The sequence below is a fragment of the Opisthocomus hoazin genome, chromosome 9 (genome assembly GCF_030867145.1).
Source record: "Opisthocomus hoazin isolate bOpiHoa1 chromosome 9, bOpiHoa1.hap1, whole genome shotgun sequence".
Classification (NCBI taxonomy): domain Eukaryota; kingdom Metazoa; phylum Chordata; class Aves; order Opisthocomiformes; family Opisthocomidae; genus Opisthocomus; species Opisthocomus hoazin.
The window spans coordinates 3,057,359-3,083,109 of NC_134422.1; the positions used below are offsets into that span (position 1 = coordinate 3,057,359).

The 25,751-nt window shown below is 44.5% G+C and overlaps 1 protein-coding gene across 1 annotated transcript in view; it reads right to left on the bottom strand.

Moving 5' to 3' along the window:
- The window catches only part of EPC2 (enhancer of polycomb 2), a 51,641-nt gene extending 30,933 nt beyond the window's left edge, over positions 1-20,708 (bottom strand). The window contains exons 1-2 of the mRNA XM_075430806.1: positions 20,303-20,708; positions 1,738-1,897 (exon numbers count right to left, since the gene is read on the bottom strand). Coding sequence (XP_075286921.1) covers positions 1,738-1,897; positions 20,303-20,455 — 313 coding nt within the window. The 5' untranslated portion in view covers positions 20,456-20,708. The remainder of the gene's footprint in view (positions 1-1,737; positions 1,898-20,302) is intronic.
- Between the last annotated feature and the right edge of the window lie 5,043 nt (positions 20,709-25,751).

The following is a 25,751-nucleotide window of genomic DNA, read 5'->3' on the forward strand; positions in this document are numbered from 1 at the left end:
AGACTGTGAATCTCAACAAGACAAAGAACATTTTGGCATAGGAAATGTAACACTTTAAGACATGTTTATCAGCAATATTTACAGTGTTTCTGGCAATGTCCAACAAAGAAAAGAATAAAATACATTCCTCATTCAGCAGCTTGATTTCAGTTAGTCCAACCTGCCTTGCTTGCAGGTTTGTTTCTTCTGTTAAGGAGAGAAACAATTACATTCCTTTAGCTCATTTCTCACATTACCAGGATGATCTCTACTGTGCCACAGAGGATCCCGAGCACTTTATTTCCAAATATCTCCTATTTTGTAAATACATCAAAAAAACAGGAGACTTCACCACACTGGTGAGAAATGATACAAGGATCTCAATACACAGCTGGGTTTGGGCTTAAGAATCTTCGCCTAACTTCCATTTCAGTTATGTCTACAAGCAGCAGACACACAAACAAAATGCTTTCTCTGCTCAAATCTACATGCAAAACAACAGTTGGAAAAAAAGCGTGAGAGGAGCAGATTATCAACACACTCTGCCTGGCAAGAGGCAGTGCAGTAAAATCCATACTGTCTGCACAACCCCCCAAACTAACAACTGAGGACCACAGCTCTGCTCAAGGTGCTTTAGCACACCCCTGTCAACAGTCTTCCCAACACAACTAAAAAAATAAACCCGTGAACCGGTGATGAGGGAAGTATTCTCTGCCGAGACCCAGGACTGAATTTGTGCTGTACTATAAGGACTGACAAGCCACCGTGATAACGGAATCTGAGGTTTTGCTCTGAAGATAACTCCTGGGAGAAGTCCATGTCACAAAATAACCCCCTAGAACCACATGCTGCAAAGGACAAACACGGTTTGTGTGCCAAGGAACAACTGAACTATAAATGTATGTCACTTGTCAATACAACATCAACCGGAACAAATGTTAAAATTACTCCAGAGACCACTATAATTAACTACAACTTTAGACTCATCAATTAGACCATTTAAGACATAGGGAGGTAAACTCATACAAAAGACTACTTCCTTTTTGTCTATAAAATAAGCCCAGAGTTCCCTGCAGAAATGGAACTCTATACAGTTTTAGCAAAACTCAAGAGAAAAATAACTGTTACCCATTGCCCGGAATTCATCCATGCTATAGTGAATAGCTTGAACTCCACCGCTAGCACAGGTGAAACCGAATCTTCAAGAACTCTGTTACAATCAGCAGAATGAAGGCTGATTTCATTACAAACACTCTTCCATTTTATTGATCTCCATTTATATAGAACTTCCGAGGTAACAGGCATTCCAGACTCATTTGGCAGGCAAGACAACCCCTCTTCCACTCCCTGCATCAGCATAAGCAACTAGGAGGCAGCTACGCTAGTTCAGATATTCTTCACAACTGGGAAGGGTGGGGGGGGGATATGAATGGCTCGATCAACAATACTGGATGACTGACAAGACAGGATAAGGCTTGTCAGCTACTGTACATGGATATGCAGTATGAGCACAGAGCCCATAAACAAATACAGCAGGAAAAACCTCACGTTCACCTTCAACCTTCAATTGTTCCACAAGTTGAGAAGAGATACTGGAATTTACCTATATAAATCCCCCTTGGATTTCTGAGTCCTCCCACTTTCTGTATATTCTAGCAACTTAGTCCTCAAGATTGTTTGAGGACTACTCAACTTAAATAAAACGGGGGGTGGGGGGAGGACAGGACAGACAGACAAAAGCAACATTTGTTAACTTACGCTGAATGTGAATGAACTGCTTTGGTTGCTTAAACTCTCCTTTATACAAACGATTGTAATAGTTGACATTGCTCTCCGCTTCGGGGACTGGGATAACCATGCTCTCTTTCTTTTCTCTGAAAACTTGTTGCGCTGAGATAGCCCGTTGCAAATGATGTTCCTGCAAGAGGAAAATTTAAGAGTTTGTTTATTTGGGTGTCAGTATACAGAAGCACACACAAAGGCAGTCATCCTTTTCTCCTACTGTTTTCCTGGTGTTCTACAGGAGACCCAGATAAAAGAGTTGGGGCTTTAATGTGTTTCAGAGGACAGCAGGATGCTTGCTTCCAGCTTAGTGACAGGAGAAGATGTGTTCTCCATTATTTAGTATATCGTGGGGTTCCTAACTGACAGGAATCTTACAGCTCCAGTGAATGCAAGGCAGAACAAACAGATGAAAAGAACCCTTTGCTCAGACAACAGCACACACCTTCTATCAGACTGGGAAAAAGTCAAACATCCAAACTACACAAAATAACCTGAGCAGCAAATTAGGGCTGGTAGACGCCAAACCCATCAAAAGCTGTCATAAGAGAAATTTATGCAAGATCAGTTAACAAATGCAAAATGAAGTCCTTTAAAGTATTATAAGGAACCAATTGAAATCAAAAGGATAGCTAATTTCATCATTCCTGTCTACCCAGCAATTCTCACCCGCTTGCTTTCTTTAGAACTTCAGCTAGTTAGGAGCAAGAGAGAGAGCAACCCCTGGAAAACCACGGACTCCCTAAACAGGTATCACGTCATTTTATTCTTGCAGGACAGGAGTCACCATTGCTACAGAATCATTTCAAGTGAAATAAAGATCACAATAAATGTATCAGTTTACAAAGATTTTTTTTCACACATAATTTTGTTAGTTAACTCAGCAAAACGCATCTACTACTACAAGTTAGCACTAACCTGTAACTTTTAAAGATTATTCATGAATACCCATATACACAGCCAGTAGAACTGCAGTATTCCAACTGATGCTACTGTCAATGCATTATCTCAGCGCAGCCTGCAGAACACCCGACACGAACCGACACGAACCGACCAGCGACAAGAGGAGCCAGCCTGGCAGACGATGGGATGATTCCGCGTGCTTCCCCGCTCGCTGCCCCGCTCCTGGAGCCAGAGGCCAGCAGCTACACCGGGTATGTGCGTGCTTCAGACCCTCCAGTGCAGTCTACGCAGTTAAACCATGACAAAACCGCCTCATGCTAAGACTCCAAGTTGGCACAGGCTGCCTTCGGTGTGCCCAGCAAAGAGGGCGAGTGGTGGCCTTCACCAGGATGAGATCCAAAATCACCACAGCCGTTTGCTTGGGAAAGTTAAGTCATGAGTTCTCCATCTGTGTAAGCTGAGCATAAACCAAGCAAACTGCAGTCTCCCAGAAGATTAACTACTAGTCTCTAGTGGAACCAGGAGCCTGGAAGTTTTGCTGTCCTTTCACTGTTCTCCCCCACCGCAGCATTCTTGCCTCCACCTTCCAAAATTCGAGGGGAGAGAAGATGACACAGCAGAGTATCAACCTGAAATTGAAGCTCAGCTCCATCACAGATTTACACAACCTTGCTTTGCCTATTCCAGGGGCTACAGTTCTCCTCTAGCCATTCCCGCACACCTGGCTGCTGGAAAGAGTATTTGTTATCAACAGAAAAAAAAAAAAAAATAAAAAAAAAAAATTAAAAAAAAGACTTTGCTATTCCCTCTCCTCCTTTGGTTTTCTGGGGCAGCCCTCCCCACTATCATCACCAGTGACCATCCTGCCTCACGGGAGGCCAGGCATCACCACCACCACCAACGGGAGAACCAGCCAGGGGTTCGGTAACACGACTGCCATGCCGTCTGGCACACGTAGCAGTCCTGCACCCAGAGATTCTGTGCTACACACTTGGTACATTCTCTCAGGAACAAGACTTCTTCCTCTTTAATTCTACAGAACATTGTTTAAAAACAGGTGAATGAAAGCAAATCTTTAAAAATACGTAAATGATACTTAATAAATTACACCCTCTTAAATATTAAGATCTTGCAGAAACGCAAATAATGCAATTCCTGCAGAATTAGAACATAACAAATCAGTGACTGGGAGAGCAGCTTGGGGAATCTCCTGTAGCAGATGAAACAACATTAAATCAAACTATCAGGCTCCCAACTGAATTCTATTAGAATTAAGACAAGCATGCAATCAAATATCTGGTGTGATCTGCTTGAGTTACTACAAACTGAATAAATCTGTCACTTCACCATTAAAATGTGTCTTGGAGAGCCTCACAGTGCTGAGTAGGTCGTTCAACTAAAATAAAATCTGTTTCACTACTGTGCTGCTATCAACTGATGTCCCTAGAGTTGTCTTCTAACAGTTAACATCACAGTACACAGGAATTCCACAGAAGTTCTGTTAGGAAGGACTTGGTGAGGTTACCTGTCCGACTCCTACTTGAAGATGATTACCTCCAACACTAGATAGGTCAGCTGTGACTTTTTCAACTCCTGAAAACCTGCAGTTTCTACAACACCTCTAGATAACCTGGTTCAGTGATGTACTACCCCTCTTCTGCCAGAAGTAGGAAGAGCAGTTAGTTCCCTCACCCTCTCCTCAGAATAGCTACAGTCTAAGCTTTTAGCCACCCTGGCAGCCCACTGACAGACTATCCTCCAGTTTCTCAACACCTCTGAGAAATCTGGAAAAAGCAGAGTAACAGGAACGAGCACCCTCACCACCGACAAGTGAAGGAGCATCACAACTTGCCCACCTGGCAGCCGCCCTCCTCCCAACACAGCCCAGTCTGCAGCGCGCCGTGGTCACACAGCGTGCGCGCGCCGGTGGCCCACTGCCGGGCCCTGCCTTTCCACCAGCGCCGCTCCTCAGCCAGGCAGCTCCCTGCCCGCATCGATGCGCAGCGTTAGGATTCTGCCCCAGGTACAGGACTTGAGCACTTCTAACTCAGCTCCACCACGTTTCACCTAGGCCAGCCCTCAAGCTTCTCGGCATCCGCAGAGACTGCTGCTCCGCTGCTGGCAAGCCAACCACCCCTCCTAACGCAGGACCATCGACAAATCTGCCGGGGATGCGTTCCTTACACAGCCAACCAGCTGAAGCTGACCAACTCACAGTTCCCCACCACACCCTTCACGTAAAACAAACCCTGACACCCTTCTAAAATGGGATTAAATAGCTTGTAGAGAAGCCACCCTAGTCCACAGTGGCGAGAGTAATGAATGGGTAAGGAGGGCCTAATTTTCAGAAAAAGTAGTGAAGAAGGACACGCGACAACCAACATTCAAAACATCTTTTGGCTCCACAGCCCATTAAACAGTGCAGATGAGTAATTCATAGTCTCGGGTTTTGTAACACTGCTAGTAAGCACACAAAGAGTTCCCAAGGAAAATCTGACAATAGGTGTTAGTACTCACTTTACTACAAAAAGCCTTCAAGCATAACGCAGCTTTCAAACAGAAAAGTCTTAATAGTATTACTGTCACTCATCAAACAGCAGAGCTTCAAGAGACAGATAAGCAAAGCAATTTTTAAAATCAGGGAACAAAAATTTCTGCTGAATACGAAGTTATGGAAAACAAAAATGTTAACTCCTGAAACAGTTCTGTTTAAACAAACTCTGAAGACTTCTACATGAAATTTGGTCTAATTAAATGGCTTTGTTAAACCTGAAAAAGTGTTTTTAAAGACAGATTTGGTGACTGGTATACCAATACACCTTTTCTTACGGTTTTGAAAAACATACACCGTACTTTAATTTGTACTTTGTTCTGAAGTAGGGGAGATAAAAAGACCTCATACAAAATAACTGAGCGTTAGAAAAAACCATGATGATAGCAAACAAAACATGCTGCCAAGGGAATAAAAAGGAGTGCCTGTCAAAGAGTTATTACCCACTAATTCCTTAAAAAGCATATCCAAACCTTTCTCACGGACTACAAAATTTCAAACAAATACAGCTCAGACAGTCCTGTTTCTTCAACTAACAGCGTAACAGACTTAGAAGTATCTAAATGCTAACTGTATGTAACGCTGCTGCCTTAGCACATCCGCACATTAAAACAGAACTGCTCTCCAAGTGGCAGATTCACCTCTAGACACACTTCAGCCACGCAGGTGCCTTCACCGCACAGTCACGGCACTGACGGCAGTTTACAGCAAATCGCTCGGGTTGCTGGCTCGGTACGATCCGGTACGCTTTGCCTGGGGCAGACAGCCCGTCCTGCCACCACCAACCCACTCATGCCGTGTGGAGCGGCACAGGAGAGCTCTCTGCGCCCAGCAGCCTCACCCCCCCACCCTCAAAGCTCCAACCCCAACAACTTGACAGCCGTTCACAACAGGGCTGACAGAGAGAAACCATCAGCTTCAGCCCAGGACAAGATTTGACATCACGCCTCTGAACCTATACTGAGACACTGCAACCCTTGCTTTAATTCTTCCTCAGAGGGGAAAACAAAAAAAAAAATCCTACAAAACTGGCACCTAAAAATACTCAGCTTTGGTTGCACAAGCTCAGAACCAGGCTCAAAGTCTGAATCAGAGCAAGGCACCTTCACCAACATGTTTTTTCACCCCTGAAATACCACAGGATTCGTGTTCTTCCTAAACTTTCTATCTAGGGGGTTCTTCAGTATGAAAAAAAATTCAACAATAGTAATAACAAGTAATAGTCTCCCAAAGATTGTTTTTGTTAAGCTTTAGGGGAAACAGTGATCAATACTGAAAGTTATTTTTACCCACTAGAACTATATTTACTAACATACTCCTTTCCATTTCACTGCTGCAAAACACAGCATTTGGATCCCACAGACCAGTTTGATTTTTCCTCTGTCCTTTAAGTCCCCTGTTGCCATCCTCACGCTACTCTCTCTGAAATAGAGTTTATTGTACTTTAAATAAATGTGCCAGTTTTTTGGATGAGCATGTTTGGAGATGCCTATGGTTGGATACCATCCTCACATCGAAAAGCTGATCATTGTCTCTATCACAAAACTGCAATGAGCAATTCCATATTGGATACAGGCACACTAGGAGACAAAGCTTTAAGACTAAAATCTGTTCCTGTCTTCATTCCTTAAAAGCACATCATGTAAGTGATGCTATAACTCTTCAAAGCTTTATTTCACCACTTTTATTCACTTACTAATATTTATGTTTACCCTGTGAGGTAGAAAGTAACGAAACACAATGCAGTTTACTGCAACAGTACTAAAGAAAAGGATTTCCTCTTTGCCAGCCCTTTCACTACAGAGCTTCAGGCCACACAATTTACACGTCTGCAACACGACAGACTTCAACGAAAGAAGTATCTTCACTGATGTCACCAAGACTTAAGAGCAACAAAACATAACACATAACATACCACAGCTTAGCTGTTGCAACCAACTTTCTGAACAAGATAGATGGCTTTAACTCCATAGCACTCCACTGCAAGTATGATGGAAAAGTGAACTTATTAATGGCTTTACCTACTCAAAATAAGCTATTTCTAGGCCAGCCTAGAGCCAGCCTTCCAATCTACCTGCAATCAAGAACTGATTTAAAGCAAAGAAAACAAGGAAAACTCGCTAAAGCCTAGACATCCTATTTGCTTATCACAGAATGGTAGGGGTTGGAAGGGACCTCTGTGGGTCATCTAGTCCAAGCCTCCTGCCGAAGCAGGGTCACCTACAGTAGGCTGTAGAGGACCTTGTCCAGGCGGGGCTGGAATATCTCCAGAGAAGGAGACTCCACAACCTCCCTGGGCAGCCTGTTCCAGGGCTCCGTCACCCTCAGAGGGAAGAAGTTCTTCCTCGTGTTCAGCTGGAACTTCCCATGCTTCAGTTTGTGCCCGTTGCCCCTTGTCCTGTCGCTGGGCACTACTGAAAAGAGTTTGGCCCCATCCTCCTGACACCCACCCTGCAGATATTTGTAAGTATATACAGATATTTAATACAGTATATTCAGATATTTGTAAGTATATATTAGGTCCCCTCGCAGCCTTCTCTTCTTCAGGCTGAACAAGCCTTAACTTTGTATTCAAATTAGAAGATACAAATTAATTTACATTTTTATATTTAATAGGGAGATTCGGAAATAAAAAGTATAGAATTTTAAGATGAAATGTGAAAGCTCGTCTTGCAAAGTCTCAACCACACCTAGTAACACTTGCTGACAACACTTACAGAAACGCATCGCGAAGCTCAGAAGCTGCTGCGATCAAAAGCCTCTCCCCTTCCAACACCACAGCCCTATTACCGATTCCCCCCTTTGCACAACCCTCCCCACATTTTTTTTAATAAAGATTCCTCATTTTGTATAAAGATTTCCAGGACAGAAGTGTAAACTTTAGCACCATCCTTCGGTTCCTTCTGCGGTTAACCCTTAACTGCCAGAAAAAACAGGGCCAATGAATATTTATCCTCCTCAGTGCAGAAAGAGCTTGGTATTTTCTGTCAAGCAGGATCCATCTGTCTCCCCAACACCAATGGGATGAACCTCTTCTTGAGTTGTTCATAGCTTACTGGCAACGCGCCTTTTTATTTAAAAAAACCCACCAAACAGATTCCTGGACATGTTAATTCAGTATAAACAAAATGACGACCAGTTATCTGAAGCATGACTGACTTCTTGCTCTAATGTCATCACAACTGAAAGTGGATCTAAGCTGCTGAAAGGCTTAAGAGGATGGGGAGGGCGGGAGGCGGGGGTGGTGTGGCAAGGGACGATACCTACAGACCTGTTTTCCTTTCTTCCCTCTCCCTCCGCCCTGGGATGGGAAAGAATCAACCAAAATAACAAGTCATATACAGAGCAGGAAACCTGCCTGTGCACCACAGCAATTTCCACCCTTGAGGCAGCAATGAGTATCTTCGGAGAAGTTTATTGCTTCACTTCCAATTTATTTTGAAAAGCAAACATTTTAGTGAATTAGCAAAGTTGATCATGTATTATTTTCTGCTGATCCAATGGAGAAGTAATCTATTCAGTAGTCAGATGTTTCCTCTTGCTGCACGGTGTCTCCTTAAAAGGTTGTATTAGTTATGAAGTCATTTATATTAGTTACGAATTAATGCAGAGAGCTGGGCAAACAACATGAACTCACACAGCACGTTCAAACCACTGCGCCCTTTAAAGCAAAGCTGCCTCACGGGACTGAAACTCCCCGTTTCGCTACGGGGTTTCTGACTCTCAGCGGAAGGAAGCTCAAGAAAGCCCACAAGAAGCAGGAGAAGGTACGGTGTTACCTCCTTACAAGTGGAACGGGCTTATGGAACCACTTCTCAGTTTCACTTTTGGCCGTATCATGTTTTTCCAATGCAATATCCCCCACCCCATCCCTTTTTTTTTTTTTTTTTTAAATAATCACAAGAACCACTCATCACACACTTGCCCTCCGCACTGCTGAACTATGACTACAGGCCAAAAAAAACATGCTAAAGGCAGGCGGCGGCAAAGTGAATCAAACTGTACTACTCCATCCTGAAAATTCGTGGAAGTCCCTGGAATGGGTAAGATTTTTACTCTTTAGCTACTCTAAAGTCACTCCATTATTTCGGAAGTGAGTGAACCACTATGTCAACAGAAAAATAAAACAACACTTTTCTGTCACTTTCTTCCCTTTTCCAGTTCTTAATTATAACTTCACACAGCAATGCTCGTGCTACCTAAAAACCAAAGGAAGCCATTCTGTGAATACTTTACGTACAACTCATCTGACCACAGAGAAATCACCTGAATGTTATCTCAGGAACGCTGATGTAGGCTGAAACATAACGAAAGGGCACCAAAGCCACCTGAGCCCAACATCCTTGGATGACGGCTTCCTGCCTAGGTAGACAGATGTACCTAGGAGCTGTGTATCTAAATGAAGAAAATACCATTTGGGCCAAAAAAAATGCCAAAAAATCCTTCATTTTCTCTCTGGCAGCCTGACTACAGCCAACTTAAGCAGTACAAAGCTACTACAGGCAAGCTAGGAAACAAGAGTGGAAATTAGCCCATGAGACACTGATGGAGGTACACAGCAAGTGAGCTAACCAGAGGATAATCACAATCATGTTTTGTTTTTTAGTTAAACCTACAGTACAAAAAAAAAAAAAAATCAAAATAAAATCCTCTAAATAAGTTTAATGCAGAAAAAGCAATGTAATTTCAATCACTGTACGTAATAATGGACATGCACCAACTGTGAGACATCCCAAATATTACCCTACTGAGTAGGACAGTAGTAATGTATGACAACATGAGCAGTCTCTCCTTCCTATAAACGATGAATGTTCACTATTTACGAACACATCATTGACATAAAACTCTCACTGTTTATGAAACGTCAAAAAAACCCTAGAGCACTATATTTTAAAGCTACATTTAATTATACGAGTTTCCTGTCTGCCAAAACTTGAACATGAGTTATTAAAACTAGAATTATTATTATAGTATAGGAATTAAATTGAATTATTAAAAATTCCTTTTGGAAAGGCTGAATATGGTACTTCATGAGAAATGTATGTTTCCTGAAAAGCGGGACCCTTTTTCCCCCCCCAGGATGCCTTTGCATGACATTAAGTGGGAATTGTTACAAGTACTGCAACCCCTAGATAAAAGCCATGGAAAGCAGGCTTCAACCAGCTGCCTCTGATACATTTGTGTCGTTCACCAGGTAACAAATGCAACCTTACAGGGAACAGACTTCAATCGCAGCCAAGGAAATCCTTTTTGTTTTCTTTACAGTTTGCTTCTATTAGCGTAATTTCATTCTCCCAAGTCAGACAAACAGGGATGGGAGGGTATACACCTACATGCATAAACATTTTCTCCTATTTTTCACGTAATTAACCCCACAATGTATTCTAAAAGGCTGATATTCCACAACAAATAGTTTTCCTCTTTATTAAATATGGTAATCTACACAAAACCTGAACTCAGTTTAATTCCTGTCTCCACACATCAAAACCTTCACATGACCACCAGTCACAAAACCCTGCTCCTTGCCGAAGAGGGGAGGAAGAGTCACCAGGAGGGAAGACTGGAAATTCTCCAGCCGAAGCTGGTAACACCTCCCTGTGGGATCTGCCTCCCTGCTGGGAGGCCACAGGGACCTGGCAAAGGCAGCACAGCGGTGGCTGCCGCCTCGCTTCATCCCACAATCAGAGATTGGCATTGCCCAACAACTTTGTCACAACGCAAGCAGAACTTACTGCCTCAGCACCATAGTGAGGTTACCACGAGTTAGGGTACCAAACGAGCCCCCTCGTTTCACCTTCATCAGCAATGCCATTTCCTGGGAAGTCTCAGGTGTGACTTCCACATCCAAGAACAAGTTGCTTACGGTACCTCTCCCCCCTTTACTGCGCTGTGTATTTAATCTTCTGACTTGTGGGTAACTTCTTCCTTCCAGGAGTGAGATCCAAAGTTCTTAGGGATCTTTGTTTAACTGAGGTACACACACCTGTACCAGGGAATTTGGTTTTTTACAGAGTTTTCAAAACAAATGTCCTCACCAAAGTGATGAAACCTGAAGTGCTGAAGATCTGACGAATAAAACAGAAATCCACCACATTCTAACAAAGAGACACTCGAGATTGGTTCCAAAGTTAGGACAACAGAGAAAAAGCTTAAAAATAAAAAAATTAACACACAAGTGCACGTACAGTAATTGGTAGGAATCAACATTATTAAAAGTTAACTACAAAATTCCACTTTAACTCGCAGAATCACAGAATAGTTTGGGTTGGAAGGGACCTTTCAAGGCCATCTAGTTCCACCTCCCTCTCACGGGCAGGGACATCTTCAACTGGATCAGGTTGCTCAGAGCCCCGTCCAACCTGGACTGGAATGCTCCCAGGGATGGGGGCATCGACCACCTCTCTGGGCAACCTGGGCCAGGGCCTCACCACCCTCACGGGGAAGAATTTCTTCCTGACATCCAGTCTAAATCTCCCCTCTTTCAGTCTAAAGCCATCACCCCTTGTCCTGTCACCCCATGCCCTTGTCACAAGCCCCTCTCCAGCTCTCTCACAGCCCCTCCAGGCATTGGCAGCTGCTCTAAGGTCTCCCTGCAGCCTTCTCTTCCCCAGGCTGCCCAGCCCCAGCTCTCCCAGCCTTTCCTCCCAACAGAGGGGCTCCAGCCCTCGCATCATTGCTGGGGCCTCCTCCAGCCCCGCTCCCACAGTTCCAGCTCTGTCCTGTGCTGAGGGCTCCAGAGCTGGACACAGGACTCCTGGGGGGTCTCAGCAGAGCGGGGCAGAGGGGCAGAATCCCCTCCCTTGCCCTGTGCCCACGCTGCTGGGGATGCAGCCCAGGGCACAGTTGGCCTTCGGGGCTGCCAGTGCACACTGCCGGGTCACGGCCAGCTTTTCACCCCCAGCACCCCCAAGTCCTTCTCCTCAGGGCTGCTCTCCATCCCTTCATCCCCCAGCCTGTATTGATACCACGGTTGCCCTGGCCAAGATGCAGGACCCTGCCCTTGGTCTTGTTGAACCTCACGAGGTTGGCATGGTCCCACCTCTCCAGCTTTGTCCAAAATCATTTTTGTTACGCACCTCATACTGGTCAAACAGAAAAAAAGCGTGAGTTCCAGCCACAAAAATGGTAGAAAGCTAACAAAATCAAATTACAAATTAAAATCTGAACAACAAAAAACACCTAGGGAAAAGGGGGCAGGAAACATTTATAAACATGCTCCCTAAGAAATCATATACACATGAATTACTTTGTGAGTCACAGGGGATATTTACTTTGTGTGTCACAGGGGATATGATGAGATAAAATGGTGAAAAACAGTTTATTGATACAGAAAAGTGACAGAAGAGTGACATCTAACCAACTGGAAAACAGTCTCACAAAGCAAGCTGTGTAAGCCCTAACTTCTCGCCACTGAAGTGTCATAAACATGAGAAAATACCTTACAGAGAAACATGCTACTGAAGCAGACCTACTGGCGAGGTGTTGAGCACACCAAGCTTCAGAGACCAGAGAAATAAGTCTGTTAGACGAAAGCAACCCAGTTCTGTCCTCACACATTTACCAGCGGGGAACAACATTTTTCCCTGCCAAGTAACTTGTTTGAGAGGACACAACTTTGACCCCTACCCCTTCCACTCTGAAGCGTGTATTTAAAACTATAACAGACCAAAGGCATATTTGTATCTAATATCTAACAAGTCTGATATTCTAACTCCAGGCATTTCCTTGTTAGTTTATTTCTGAAGAAATAAGGCTTTTCAAAAAAACCAACGAGAATTAGGTGTGGTACTCTTACCTCGAAGGATCAGGCATTTTATTGGTGTAAATGTATTAATCACAATTAGAACTGCACCAAAGCAAATTAGGAAAAATAAGAACTCGGATTTTTTTCTGCAAACTTCTGCTCCCTTGTATTTAGAGCAGTTCTGTTATGGCTAAGGACAGTATTTCAACCCAGCACCTTCAGTCACACTATACCATGACTATTACATACTAGCAAGCACGAATTTGCAAAACGGATTAAAATCAAAACTTTAAAATAGTATATTCCAAAACACTCTATTTCTTTGGATCAGAACCAGTCAATATTAAATGCAAAATTCTGACAGTCTATATTTATAAAATTTTCAGTTTCATAACATTATTTTCTTTACTACTCCTTTTCTCACACAGTAATTCAGTTCCGGTTGAGTTCTGCTCTGCTTCTTACAGAAATCTCAGTCCTACAATTCATCTTCACCACAAATGACTTTTAGGACACCTAAGGTTTAACTGTATTTTTGTTTACATAAGTACTAAATGTGTTATTTATCTTTTAACAAGTTGAACAGTTAGAATTACAAGTTGAACAGTTAGAATTACAAATATGCTAAAGCATATAACTGTTCAAGTCAGCATAAACAAGGCATAGTTTCTTAGCTTTGTTGGCAAAATAAATTACTAATAACCTTCTGAATGTCTAGCACCAATCAAAATTATCTTTCCTATGAAAAGTAATTAAAACAAGATTAATACAAGCAGATTTAATGTCTGTTGATCTCAATTATTCAAACGGGACATCTCAGTCAACACAGAAATTGTACAAAGTTGACTGCTGCTCCATTCTGTCAAGCAGGAGCAACATGAAGGCTGGCACCATGTAATCCAAAGCACAACTAAAGCTGCCCAAGGTACTTCCTTCCAGGGTTTTCTTAAATCGAAAAGGAAAAGGGAAATTGCTGCCTACACGCGAGACGTTCCAGAGCCGAGCGACAGAGCACAGAGGTAGATTTCACAATGTTCTCCTAAGCTTTCCTCATGGAATTACACCTCATCCTGAGGAAACCTACCTATAAGGGAAAGTTCCTGCATAATGAATCGAGGTGTGACTCTCAATTAACATCCATGCAGATACCATTGTTCCCTACTATGGGCTCAGGCACCCAAACAAGTCAGGACAGGTTTAATGGGCTGGTGTTAACTGACCCCATGCATACGACTCTAGCCTGCAGCAAAACTGCAACTCTTATCTAAATTAAGAGCGTGGTTTTAAGATACGGCTGAACCCATCTAACCTCAGGATGACACCAAAAGCATAGTAGTCTCACGCCTCTCCATTCCCAGGTCTTCTATCCCCGCATGCTCCTACCACTTCTCTTGAAAGCACAGGACACTCAACTGATCCACGATGGGCTCGCACCTCCCATCATCCAGTCAGGTGGGCCTCAGTACTCCGAAATGCAGACCTTCCCTGCTAGCTACAGACCACAGTTAGCCTGGCTCAGCTGTATCTTAAAAGCACATTCCAAGATAAATTACTTGACATTTGTCACTGGCTAAGCCTATACTCACAAGCAGCTGTTACAGGTTAGCTGATAGGTGTTAATGTGATAAGCCCTAATAAACTGATCGTGAGCTGGAGACTCCAAAGCAAACCTTCATATTGTTTAACTTCAGCCACGTAAATACAACCAGAACAAATGTAAACAAAAGCTATTCATTTCAGCAGTTCACCAGCTAACTATGCTCCACCACTCCAGCATTTAGATGGGGTTCAAATTCATCAGCAGTTTATTTTTATTCCTACTGCAGTGTCAAGCTAACGCCATCCAATTTACTTAGTGTTGAGTCTGATACACCATTATCAAATGGGATGTTAAAAAAGTACCGGCGATGGACTGAAAGGAAGTTTCTATTAGCCACAAAAATATTTTGCAGGTGAAAGCACAGGAAGGATAGAGGATCACAGCTGAAAACTGAAATAATGGCTAGGAAACGGAGCTGAAATGTGTGCTTGTGAGGAACATCGCTGCATGATGCAATGGGTCTCAAAGGGAGGGGAAAAAATGCAGGACCTGAAGGCAGGAGAAGAGGTCTCACAAAACTGAAGTTTAAAATTCCATGAATATAGATTACAACACAGCATTACGCTACCTACTACCAAGCATACTTCAGTAATCCCAGCAGTCTCCAAACATACCCTAAATAACCAAAAAAAGGTGCTGAACTCAAATCAAGAAATAAACTTCTAGCGGGAATTACATTTCCCCCACGCATACGCCAGTTGATTCTAATCAAATAAACCACATTTCTTTCCTGCTGTCTTCCTTTCACTTAGTTTTGCATGGAAGCACAATCTTTTGGTCCTGGCTGCTTGTTTGTTCTACAAAGCCCCTCATTTGCACGCAACTTTGAGGGTTCAACCACAGGTTAGGAATGCACGTCTGCCACACAAATCTCACGTCGGAATAGGTTCTGTCCACAGGGGAATTCATTTATGTACATTAAGGTTTTTAACCCTAAACCTGAGTGCATCAGACAGTAACCACGTAGGTATTTCTGATCAACAGCTTAAGTCCTCACGCATTTGACACCTCCCACCCTGGAGATATTCAAAAGCATCTGGACGTGGTCCTGGGCAACAGGCTCCAGCTGGCCCTGCCTGAGCAGGGGGTTGGCCAAGATGATCTCCAGGGTCCCTTCCTACCTCACCCCTCCTGTACCAGTCTCTAATACTTGATTGCATTTGTTTAAACACCTTCCTAGAAGTCACAGGTGTTGACAGCACAACTAACAACACAACTTCATCTCTCTCTAAAAGAAATACCGTAACTGTCACAAAATTTAAGCTAATTGTTTTAAGGCACCTATAGATTAACAATTATAACTTAGTATAAATACTTATTGACAAATTGGGGTTAAAAGAATCTATTCATGCTATGAAAACAACTATCTGTAACATTTCCGTATACAAAATCAGCTTTAAAAGACTTATGCTTCCCAATAAAGATGTGACAGTGTGTCTGGAGTGGAGGGGGGAGACTCAAGCACTGAACTTTTCCTTGCAGAAAGCAAGCTGGTAGCACGGATGCACTCCACGCAACTCCCGTACACAGAATATGCAGCAAACAAGACTACCTGCCTTTATGTTGACAATGAGCTGCAATACGTGAACAACTCCATTAATGTTCTTCTAAAAAAATTACACTGTCAGTTAATGCAATGCACAAAATGCACAATCTGTAAAATGTGTACCATTTCAGCAACAGCCAACAGGGGCAAAGGCAGAGCACCCCTGAAGCCTTCAACCAATACCAATGTGCGCGCAGGATGAAACCCCTCCAAGAAAAGATTAAGAAGTGACTATTATTTGATCTTATAAAAAAAAATCACAAAAAAAATGTTCAGGCATAAGAATGTGTGCAAGAAAACGTGAATGTAGGACTGGGTCATGACAAACTTTTTTTTTTAAAAAAGCTAGTAGGTATTGCCATAAAATTAATGCTATCTCTGTGTGCATACACATATTTCAAACTCCTCCTGTCTGAACTCTTCCAGTTCATTGTATCAGCAAAAATACTCAGTATGTTACACCGTATCAGCAAAAATATCCAAGCGAAAAACATGACCTGTGCAAAGCTAATGCTTTCTGCTTTAAAAGGAGAACGAATATGTTGCTTTAGAAGCACCACTAGCTCCAGGATGCCTTGAAAGCCAGAAGCTGAACCCTTCAAGTTTCCAGTGTTAGAACAGAAACCGAATGAACTACGGCATGGAGAGAGTATGAACAGAAGAGAAGGCAAGAAAAAATTTCTTCAAGTTAACTACTTCCAGCCCATCAAAATACTCAAAATTCAACGCTATATTTAACAATCAGGGAAAGATCATCCCGAGGTGACCACTTAGGGACTGAGAATGAAAGTCACTTCTCATTCGTCTTCTGTCACCATTTTAATAACATTAAACCTTGTCCTTAACTTGCTATTCATGCACTTTTACCTCTATAACCTTAGCCTTGTCACGTGATGTCATATCTAACGGTAAATTAATGTATGTTCAAACAAGAATTTTGAGATGAACTTTCAGCTAGCTTTGACCAGGCAACCCAGGTATCACCAATTACCAGCGTGCTTTTAGCCTCCTAACAGCTCAAGCACATTTACTCCTGAAAGCCTTCAGCCTGAAGATGCCTCACTATTAAGCATGATTTATCCCCCATAATGTGTAACTCAGCAATCTCCAGTAATATTATTCAAATAAAAAACACACAGTTATGCGATAAGGAACAAAACCAGGGCTTATCTATTTTGCAACTTTTCCCCCTTCTAGCCAAAACAATTCACTAGCATTATGAAATACAACTCTTACTCATCAGAAAGAAAACAATACAAAAAGTTCCTGCTCGGTTTCTGCAACTCACAAAAGGACATCTTCCCGCTTTTGCTTAATAGTAATCTCTTACACGAGTTAAACAAAAACCAAAACAAAACAATAACCAAACCAAAACAAACAACAAACCCACACAATTTTCTTCCTCAGGTTAATTTAGGGCAAATTATAAACACTTGCTAACATAAACATGCTGCAGACCAGAAGCCTACTACTTTCACAGCTGGAATCTCCAAGGGAGAGAAATGAGCTGCTGATTTGTAAAAGGCTGCAAGTAGAAATAAGTCTCCAAGACACTTCAATAGAAATAGTTCCAGAATATTCATCAAGAACAAATCAAAAGGAAAGTCAAACAAAGGTGCTCATACTGACAAACTGGGCAGTGTAATTTTTTTGCAGTGGGATGACAAGCAGTGGGTATTGTTGCCCCGTCCGCGGCTACAGTGACTGTATGACATGTTAATACACAGTCCAAATAACTTCTGTAACAGTAGTAGAAATAGATGATAATCCTTAAGCCCTACCAGGCTTCAAACCTTTCTGTGTTCCAAATAACAGTACTAGTTAACAAAAAAAAAAAACCAAAAAAACACAAGGCATTAAAAACAAAGGGACCAAAATCTGCATTTTTGCATATACAAAATATCAATCATGAACAAAGCAAACCACGAGCCTGCAGCAGCAAGACTAGGTTGTAAAGAATAGCTCAGGCAGACATGTCAATCTTAACCATTTAAAATCTTGCAAATCTGCAAATACGTAGCTAAAATAGTGAAAGTCAGCCCTGGCAGATGATCTGGGACCCCATGATACAATGTACTACAAGCCCTTTCTGATTTCACTCAGGCTTCACACAGAGCGGCACAGCAAGGACAGCAGCGTGCTGGGGACAGAGTAACACAAGCTTTGTGTCTTTGTACAGCAAATGTAAATCCTCAGCTACCCTGATGGTTCAAACAACTTTGTCAAGATCCACCCCTGGCAAAAGCCTGGGCTAAAAAAAGGCCTCGAGACGCTCAAGTAATTGAGAAGTCAGAAATGAATATGTGGATCTCGCTCTTTCCCCAAAAGTCCCTTTCAAAATACATCAAATTGATCACAATAATATTTGCTATGAATAAAAACTATTCAAGCGTTTCTCAAATATTTAACTACTGTCATCCACAACAGCTTTTCCTAGAAGGGCTTTATATATCACTACCATAAAAATTTACATTAAAGAATTATTTGTGCAACATGGGGACAAGGGCTACTCCATGAACGAAACTGTCACTACACAGCAATAACCTAAACAATCTATTAATAGCACAGTTCATAATCTTGTCTGGTTTATGTGTCTAGCGCTATGCTTATGTATTGCTTCAATGACAACTTCACTTGGAGACTATTACATAATATATAAAAGACAGCCACGTTTCAGTGCAGAGAAAACAAACCTCATTCTTGCAGAAAAGCAACACATTAGTACAGCACTGAAGTAGTTTTACTTAAGTATAAACCTAGTCTTCTTCACAATCACTTAAGCAGTCCACGAGCAGATTGCTCGCTCGAACTCTTCGAGCAGTTTTCCATTAACAAGTTTATTTACAACATGCTTGATCAAAATAACACAAGCATTTTGAAAAATAAGCCACATTTGATAAACACGACATGTCAACACAGCACTGCAAGGCAGACTTTAAAGACTGAGAAAACCAAGTCAGTCTCCCAGGTCGCTTCGTTAGTACCACGCCGCTGTTCCTTTTAAACAGGCTCCCAGATTCTAGCAAAAATTTACTCTTTGGGAAGTACCGGAAGTTTTGATCGCAGTGCATCAAGCATTGTAAAATGATGGGGGAAACAGCGAAAAAATGAAAACCCACACCGGTAAGAGACAGGATTCCTTTTGGCATCACCAGTCAAGTGAGAAAACCCAATCCGAAAGGCACGGAGCCTCCTTTGACAGCTGCAACCTGGGAAAAGCCAATCCACGGGCACCGAGGTTTGGCCGAGGCGGGGACACGGATTCATTGAAGAAATTCTTCAGGGTGCATTTACTATCGGCTCCGCGTACGAGCGCGGCCACGCCGGGCGACAGCCCGTACCCGAGCCGTACCCAGCTCTGCGGGGCACAGGAGTTTCAAGACCAGCGGGGCGAACCGGTGCGTCCGAACGGCACCGGAGCTGGGGCCACGCGTGCTGCTTGTCAAAACCCCCAGAAAGTTGCCTTAAGTGCGGGAAAGCTTTTATCCCCCACTCAGTAACGCTCCAAGAAGAGCAAGCGCCCACTTTCCAACGCTTGCTGGTTTATTTATAAAGTGTTCAGACGCTGCAGAGCCGAATGCTCCACGCAGGGCGTCCCGCCGGTGCCCGACACCCGAGGGGCACCGCGCACCCCCCAGCATCCCCTTCCAAACCCCCACGCAGCCGCCGAGAACCGACCCCAGCAGCTCCGCGGGCCCCCCAAGCGCACGGGTGGGCAGTTCCCAGCAAGGCAGCGTCCCGCATCCCCCCCTCCCCCGGCCCCGCCGGCCGCCCCGCTCCCGGTCCCGCACCCGGTCCCGCTCCCGGCCCCGCTCCCCGCGCACAAGGCAAGCGGCGAGCAGCAAAGGCACCCTGCGCCAACTGCGGCCGCAGCGCCCGCTCGCTCATTCAGAGACGCATCTTGCGCCTTCCTTCCTCTTACGCTAGCGTAAAGGCCTCCCCTCCCGCCCGCCCCCCCCACTAATCAAAACACTCGCGAGTCGGGACGCAAAGAAGATGGCGGAGCTGGGCCCGCTTACGGCGTCGGACAGCAGTTTACGCTGCGCTCTTTGCGCAGCGCCCCGTAAGAACCGTGCAGCGCTGCGGTGGGGAGCGTGCGTAGTGCGCTTGATGAATGCCAATGGCCTATTTCCCGTGAGGGGAGGGGGGGGGGGGTGTCTGATAAACAATGGTGCCCCCCCTGCGCGGCTCCCTTACCGATTCCTCCTCTTTCTCCATCCCCGTGGGCATCTGCGGCACAGCCCGGTTGATGGAGACGCAGTCGTTGAGGTCGGGCATGTCCTTGCCGCGGTAGATGGGCAGCGGTTTGGCGGCGTCTAGCGCCCGGGCTCGGAAGGAGAGTTTGCTCATTGTCTCCCCCTCACAATAACACCCCGGGGCCGGGCGGGCGGGGGGGGCCTTCAGTGCGGCCTCGCCGCCGCCTCCCAGCCGCTCCCGCACCCGGCCCGCACCACCATGGAGGGTCCCGCCGCCCCGGAACAGCTCTCCGCGGGGCCGCCCGTAGCTCACAGCGCACGCCCCGCAGCCCTAGATCCGCGCCGGGCTCGCTCGATCCGCTCCCTGCGCCATGGCAAACATGGCGGACATTAACCAAAGCGGCCAGCGATCCCGACAGCCAACGCGAGAGCTCGGCGGGGGGGGGGGGGGGGGGGGTGCGGGGAGGGGGGGGCAGCCCGGGCGGGAGGAGGGAGGAGAGGGGCAGCGGCGCTGCGCGCGCAGCCGAGGGCGGGAGGCTGAGGGGCGGCGGCGGGGCGGCGGACGTGTGAGGGGGCAGCTGAGGCGGGACGGGATCGGGATCGGGATCGGGGCCGGGACCGGGTGGGGGGGGACTCGCTGTCCCCCCGCCGCCCCCCGCCGCGGGCGGAGCGCCGGGAGGAGCCTGTGACTGGAGAAAGCGGCGCCGGGGCGGGCGGTGGCTGCGAGCGCCGAACCCCGCCGCTGCCGGCCGCCCCGCAGCCGGGCACGGGCACCGAGTGCCACCCGCAGCCCCGTGTGGCGGCGGCGAGGGTGGGCTCCGTCCAGCCGGCGCCGGCCCGTTGGCCGTTTCGCGGTTAAAACCGTTGAGCAATAAAAGCAGCCGTCGGGAGAATTAACTTTAGTTACTGTGACAGACCGGCAGCGCTTCAGAAACGAACTCAGACCTGCTCGGTTTGCCGCCGAGAGCGATGTCCTGTACGGCTCCGCACGGACGGGGCCTGGGAGAGGGGCTGAGGTTCCGCGTGCTGCGGAGTAACGAGCTTCTCCTCAGAATAAGGTGACTCTCCTCAGAATAAGGTGACTCTCCTCAGAATAAAGGTGACTCTCCTCAGAATAAGGAGCTGCTTCTCCTCAGCATAAGGCGATTCTTCTCAGCATAAGGTGCTTCTCAGAATAAGGAGCTGCTTCTCCTCAGAATAAGGCGCTTCTCCTCAGAATAAGGTGCTTCTCCTCAGAATAAGGCACTTCTCCTCAGCATAAGGCTATTCTCCTCAGCATAAGGTGCTTCTCCTCAGCATAAGGTGCTTCTCCTCAGAATAAGGTGCTTCTCCTCAGCATAAGGTGCTTCTCCTCAGAATAAGGTGCTTCTCCTCAGAATACGATGATTCTCGTCAGAATAAGGAGCTTCTTCTCGTCAGAATAAGGAGCTTCTGGTCCCCAGAGGTTCGCGCTGGAGACCCGTCCGCAGGCCGGGAGCTGCTCGGGATGGCTGCCTGCTCGCCGACGCTCTCCCGCTGTGGCAGTGCCTCGCTGCTGTCCGGTTCGGCCTGGTTCCAAAGGATGCAATGCTGGACGGGGCCGAGGCGTCCGGCTTGGGAAGAATAATCCCAAATTCTCCATGTGGACAAAGCCACGGTCCTTTACCCATCCAGGGCTTCCCATGGCGGTTCAGCATGTTGACTTGAGGCTGCAAAGCTCTTTGTCAGTGGCCTTTGGTACTTCAAATACCTCAACACTTACACATTATTTCGATGCCCTGAGATCTGGCCAGCTGTTTTTTTTCTCACCTCCGCCTCAGAGCTCTTACACGAGTTGTCAGTGCAATCTTCTGTCTCTGAAATAAGCTGGAACTGTGAGGCAGACAAAACTTGACTGTGTTACTGTTTGGACCACAGTGCAAACTGTATCTAATATTCCATTTTCTGATTTAAAAAAAAAAAAATCTTGACCAAATAGATCCGGCCTCTGAACTGCTGTACTTTTTTAGTTACCTGCTGCATTTGTTATTTACATGGTTTTATAAAGCAAATACAACTACTGTTCATGACAAACACATGATTTACAAAATGAAGAATAAAGAATTGCATCAGCTAGAGATGAAACAAGTACGGTAATATGCAAGAGGAAAAAAGAAGCAGCAATAGCATTACATTCGTGAGCCATGGACCCCAATTAGTTTGGGAAAGAGATCTGGAAGTGATATTAGCTACTGGTATGAAGGCATCAGGTTAATGTGCAGTAATAGTCGTAGGAACAAATGAAGCTTTGAAAATGATGAGAAAAGGAACAGAGAACAAAACTGTGATAGATTGAACTTGTTTGTAATTCCCTTAAAATATTTTTAGTTGTATAAACAGACAATTCTTGACTTGGATTAACATGCAACTATTTCAAAGTTGTATGGTTTCTATCTTAGAATTTACAATTCAGCACCATCTCAGAAGTGGCCAAGCTTCCAACACTCAAAATCGGTTTGATAACCCCAAAGTGATTCACAATGGGTTGGTAGCAGCAGACGGTTGCCGTTCTCCAGAGAGGAATTGCGACCCGCTTCTGCCTGAGCTTTGGCATCTCAGCCTTGCCGTGCAGCACCGATACGGAGATCGTAAGGCAAATCAAGCCACGAGCTCTTCCTGAGCTGGAGACTCTGCATCTTGTGCATCCTCGCAGCTCTCTAGAAGAAGCTAGTCCCAGCAACTCTGAGAAACTAGGATCTAAAATAAAGATAGTCCTGCTGTTTTGGCTAGACAAAGGCGGCAGCAAGGATAGTCACTGCAGCGCTCAGGAGTTCGGTTCGCATTTTGATGACTGATGTAGGGAAAGGAAGAGAGTAGTTCTGTGAGCGTTCCCCCACCAGGCAACTGCCTGAAGTTGTCTTGTTGATCAGCTGCTTAAAATGTGCCTAAAGTACACGCCAAACCGAATTCAGCCTCACCTGCTGGGACCTGTCTTCACGTCTTAGCACAGAGATTTAAAATTGTAGCCAAGTGTCGGATGACAAACGGCGTATGAGGGGCATGAATTCCACTCTCAGTAAATAAGATGCATTTTCAGCTCCTGTTTCATGAGTTTTCCGTAGAAGTGCCATTACACAGATTCCGTTATGGCCCCGCTGCACCGATAACGTGCGTTTGAAAAGCTTTGGTTAGCTGCACGGAACAGGCAGTTCCTCCTGAAGTACTTCCTCAAGCCGTTGAAAGACAAGAAGGACTTTCCTATATCTGCTTCCCTTCGAGCAAGTAAGAGGCATTTTACACACTGCTGTAAGATTTTTTTCCTTTTTCAGTTAGCACAGCTGAACAATAGATAATAATAACCTTTTCCCTTTGTGTGCATGTTCTGTTCTTTTTCACTGCTTAAACAAAAAAAAAACCCAAACCAAAAATGCAACGTACTTACCCTCCAGGTGGCTCTTAGTCCTAAACTCATCCCATTATTTTATTCTACAAGCAATGCAATTTTTTTTAAATGATGCCCTGTAGGGTACTGAGGTTTTTTATGTAGTCAAAAATGCTATTGCACAGAGCCAAACACGGGTAGAACTAAAGTTTCAACTTGTATCAGCTTAGCTTTAAGACAGAACCATACATCTCTTCAGTACATACTCCACTCTCTTAATCTTTTATAATACTACAGGTTTTCAGAAGAATTTCAGCTGTGAAAAAATTATGAGCTGTACTTGACCGATAGATAAAATAATAACTTACTTTTGATGCACAAATCAAGGAAACAATGTCTCAAATGAAATTGTTTGTTCAGTAGTTGAATTCTGACTTGTCTTCATATTTTCTGTGTAAGATAATGGGATTTAATATGCACGCTTGCAGACTGGATAGACCAAAAATACCTAACTATCGTTTTAACATGTCAGTGGAAATGTTAAGAGTTATATAGGCTGGAGTGCTTTTATCACGTCCTTGCTTTTGGTTCTGCTTCTCCGCAGTGACATTTAACACAAGGAATGCTTGTTCTCCCTGTAGCTGCCTAAAGCCTGGGTCGTTTCTGGTGGTCTTTTTGCAAATTTTTTCTGTTCCCCCCCCCCCCCCCCCCCAATAATATACGTTTCACTGCATTAGTCTTATAACAAACCACAGCATCACTTATGGATGATTATATCAAGAAATCTCAATGTACATTATTGCAATATGATATGTCATGAGCATGTGATAGTTCTTTATTTTGTGTCATGTTTCCTTGTAAGTACAAGAAATATTAAAAAAAAAAAAAAGTATGGACAGTATAGCAGCAGAAATTCCAGAAGTGGTTAATGGCCTCTGAAAAGGCCGTTTAGCCTTGTGGAGTGTTTGAAACCTGAATTAATTGTATGGTGTTAAAAGAGAACTAGAATTTTAGAATGCTGATGACTTGACCGTAAATATACAGAAATAACCATCAAGGTGGGAAGTGTGTAGAAGAATTGCCTTTGTCTTCTGCAACGTGCCAGGTGCAGACTGTGTGAGGGTTAGAAGATGCGATTAGGAAAGCGATGCTGACGAATCTATGCTACCAAAGATTTCCGATGTCACTGGTACAGCCATTGTACATTCAGGATTCCTGCCTCGGTAGCAGCAGCAGCAGCAGGCTCATAGAGCATTTTGATCTGATGTTTAAGGAAAGCTTCACTAGAAGGGAGCCTAGAAGTAGCCAGGAGGCTGGCTTAGTAACTTCAGCACAAGGGAAAGTGCTGAGCTTTCCAGGAGATATATGAATGGACGAGGGAAATCTTTTTAAAGGTTATGAAGTCCTTCTTTCTCCCTGTGTCTGAGAACTCCTATTGAAGTGAAAGGAACCTCTGTCCTATTCATTTCAAAGGGGGTTTTGTCAGGAAAAAGAGCTTGATCAAAGTAGCTACTAAGCATGCTTCATGGCTAATGTTTGGAGTTAAATGTATCAGCTGTTCCAAACTATTTCTATTTCAAATTACTCAAAGGGTTTAGGGGACTGGCAGCCTGCACATTTTCCTCTTTAAGGTCACCAAAACCTATCAGCCCAAACCTGGAATCTAGTATGAAATAGCTTCTTGGGAGATTTAAATCTCAGAAAGAAAATTACAAAAGTTGAAAATGAAGTTAAAATCTCAAGCCTAACAGCAACAGATGCCATATAGAACTAATGAAAAGGCAGCTATGAAAATAGCCTATTCCCCAAATTCTAGCAGGAAGGTAAAATAATGAAAGATGCTTGAGCTAGGAAGCAGCAGGAAGCTCCTGATTTAAGAGTTTTATACCAAAAATACCCATGTCAAGAAATATGTTTAAAATGAAAGGAAAGCGTGCTCCATGCCTGAAGGTCAGCACAGGCATCGGGAGGGGTCATCAGCTCTTTAAAGGAACCTGGTGCAGCTGTTCCCTATTGCACGAAATCTTGGATTCTTAGTCAAAAAGTAAATCCTCTTGTGAGTGTGACTGCTCTCTTTTATGACCCAATTCAACAAGAAAGTTAGTAACAA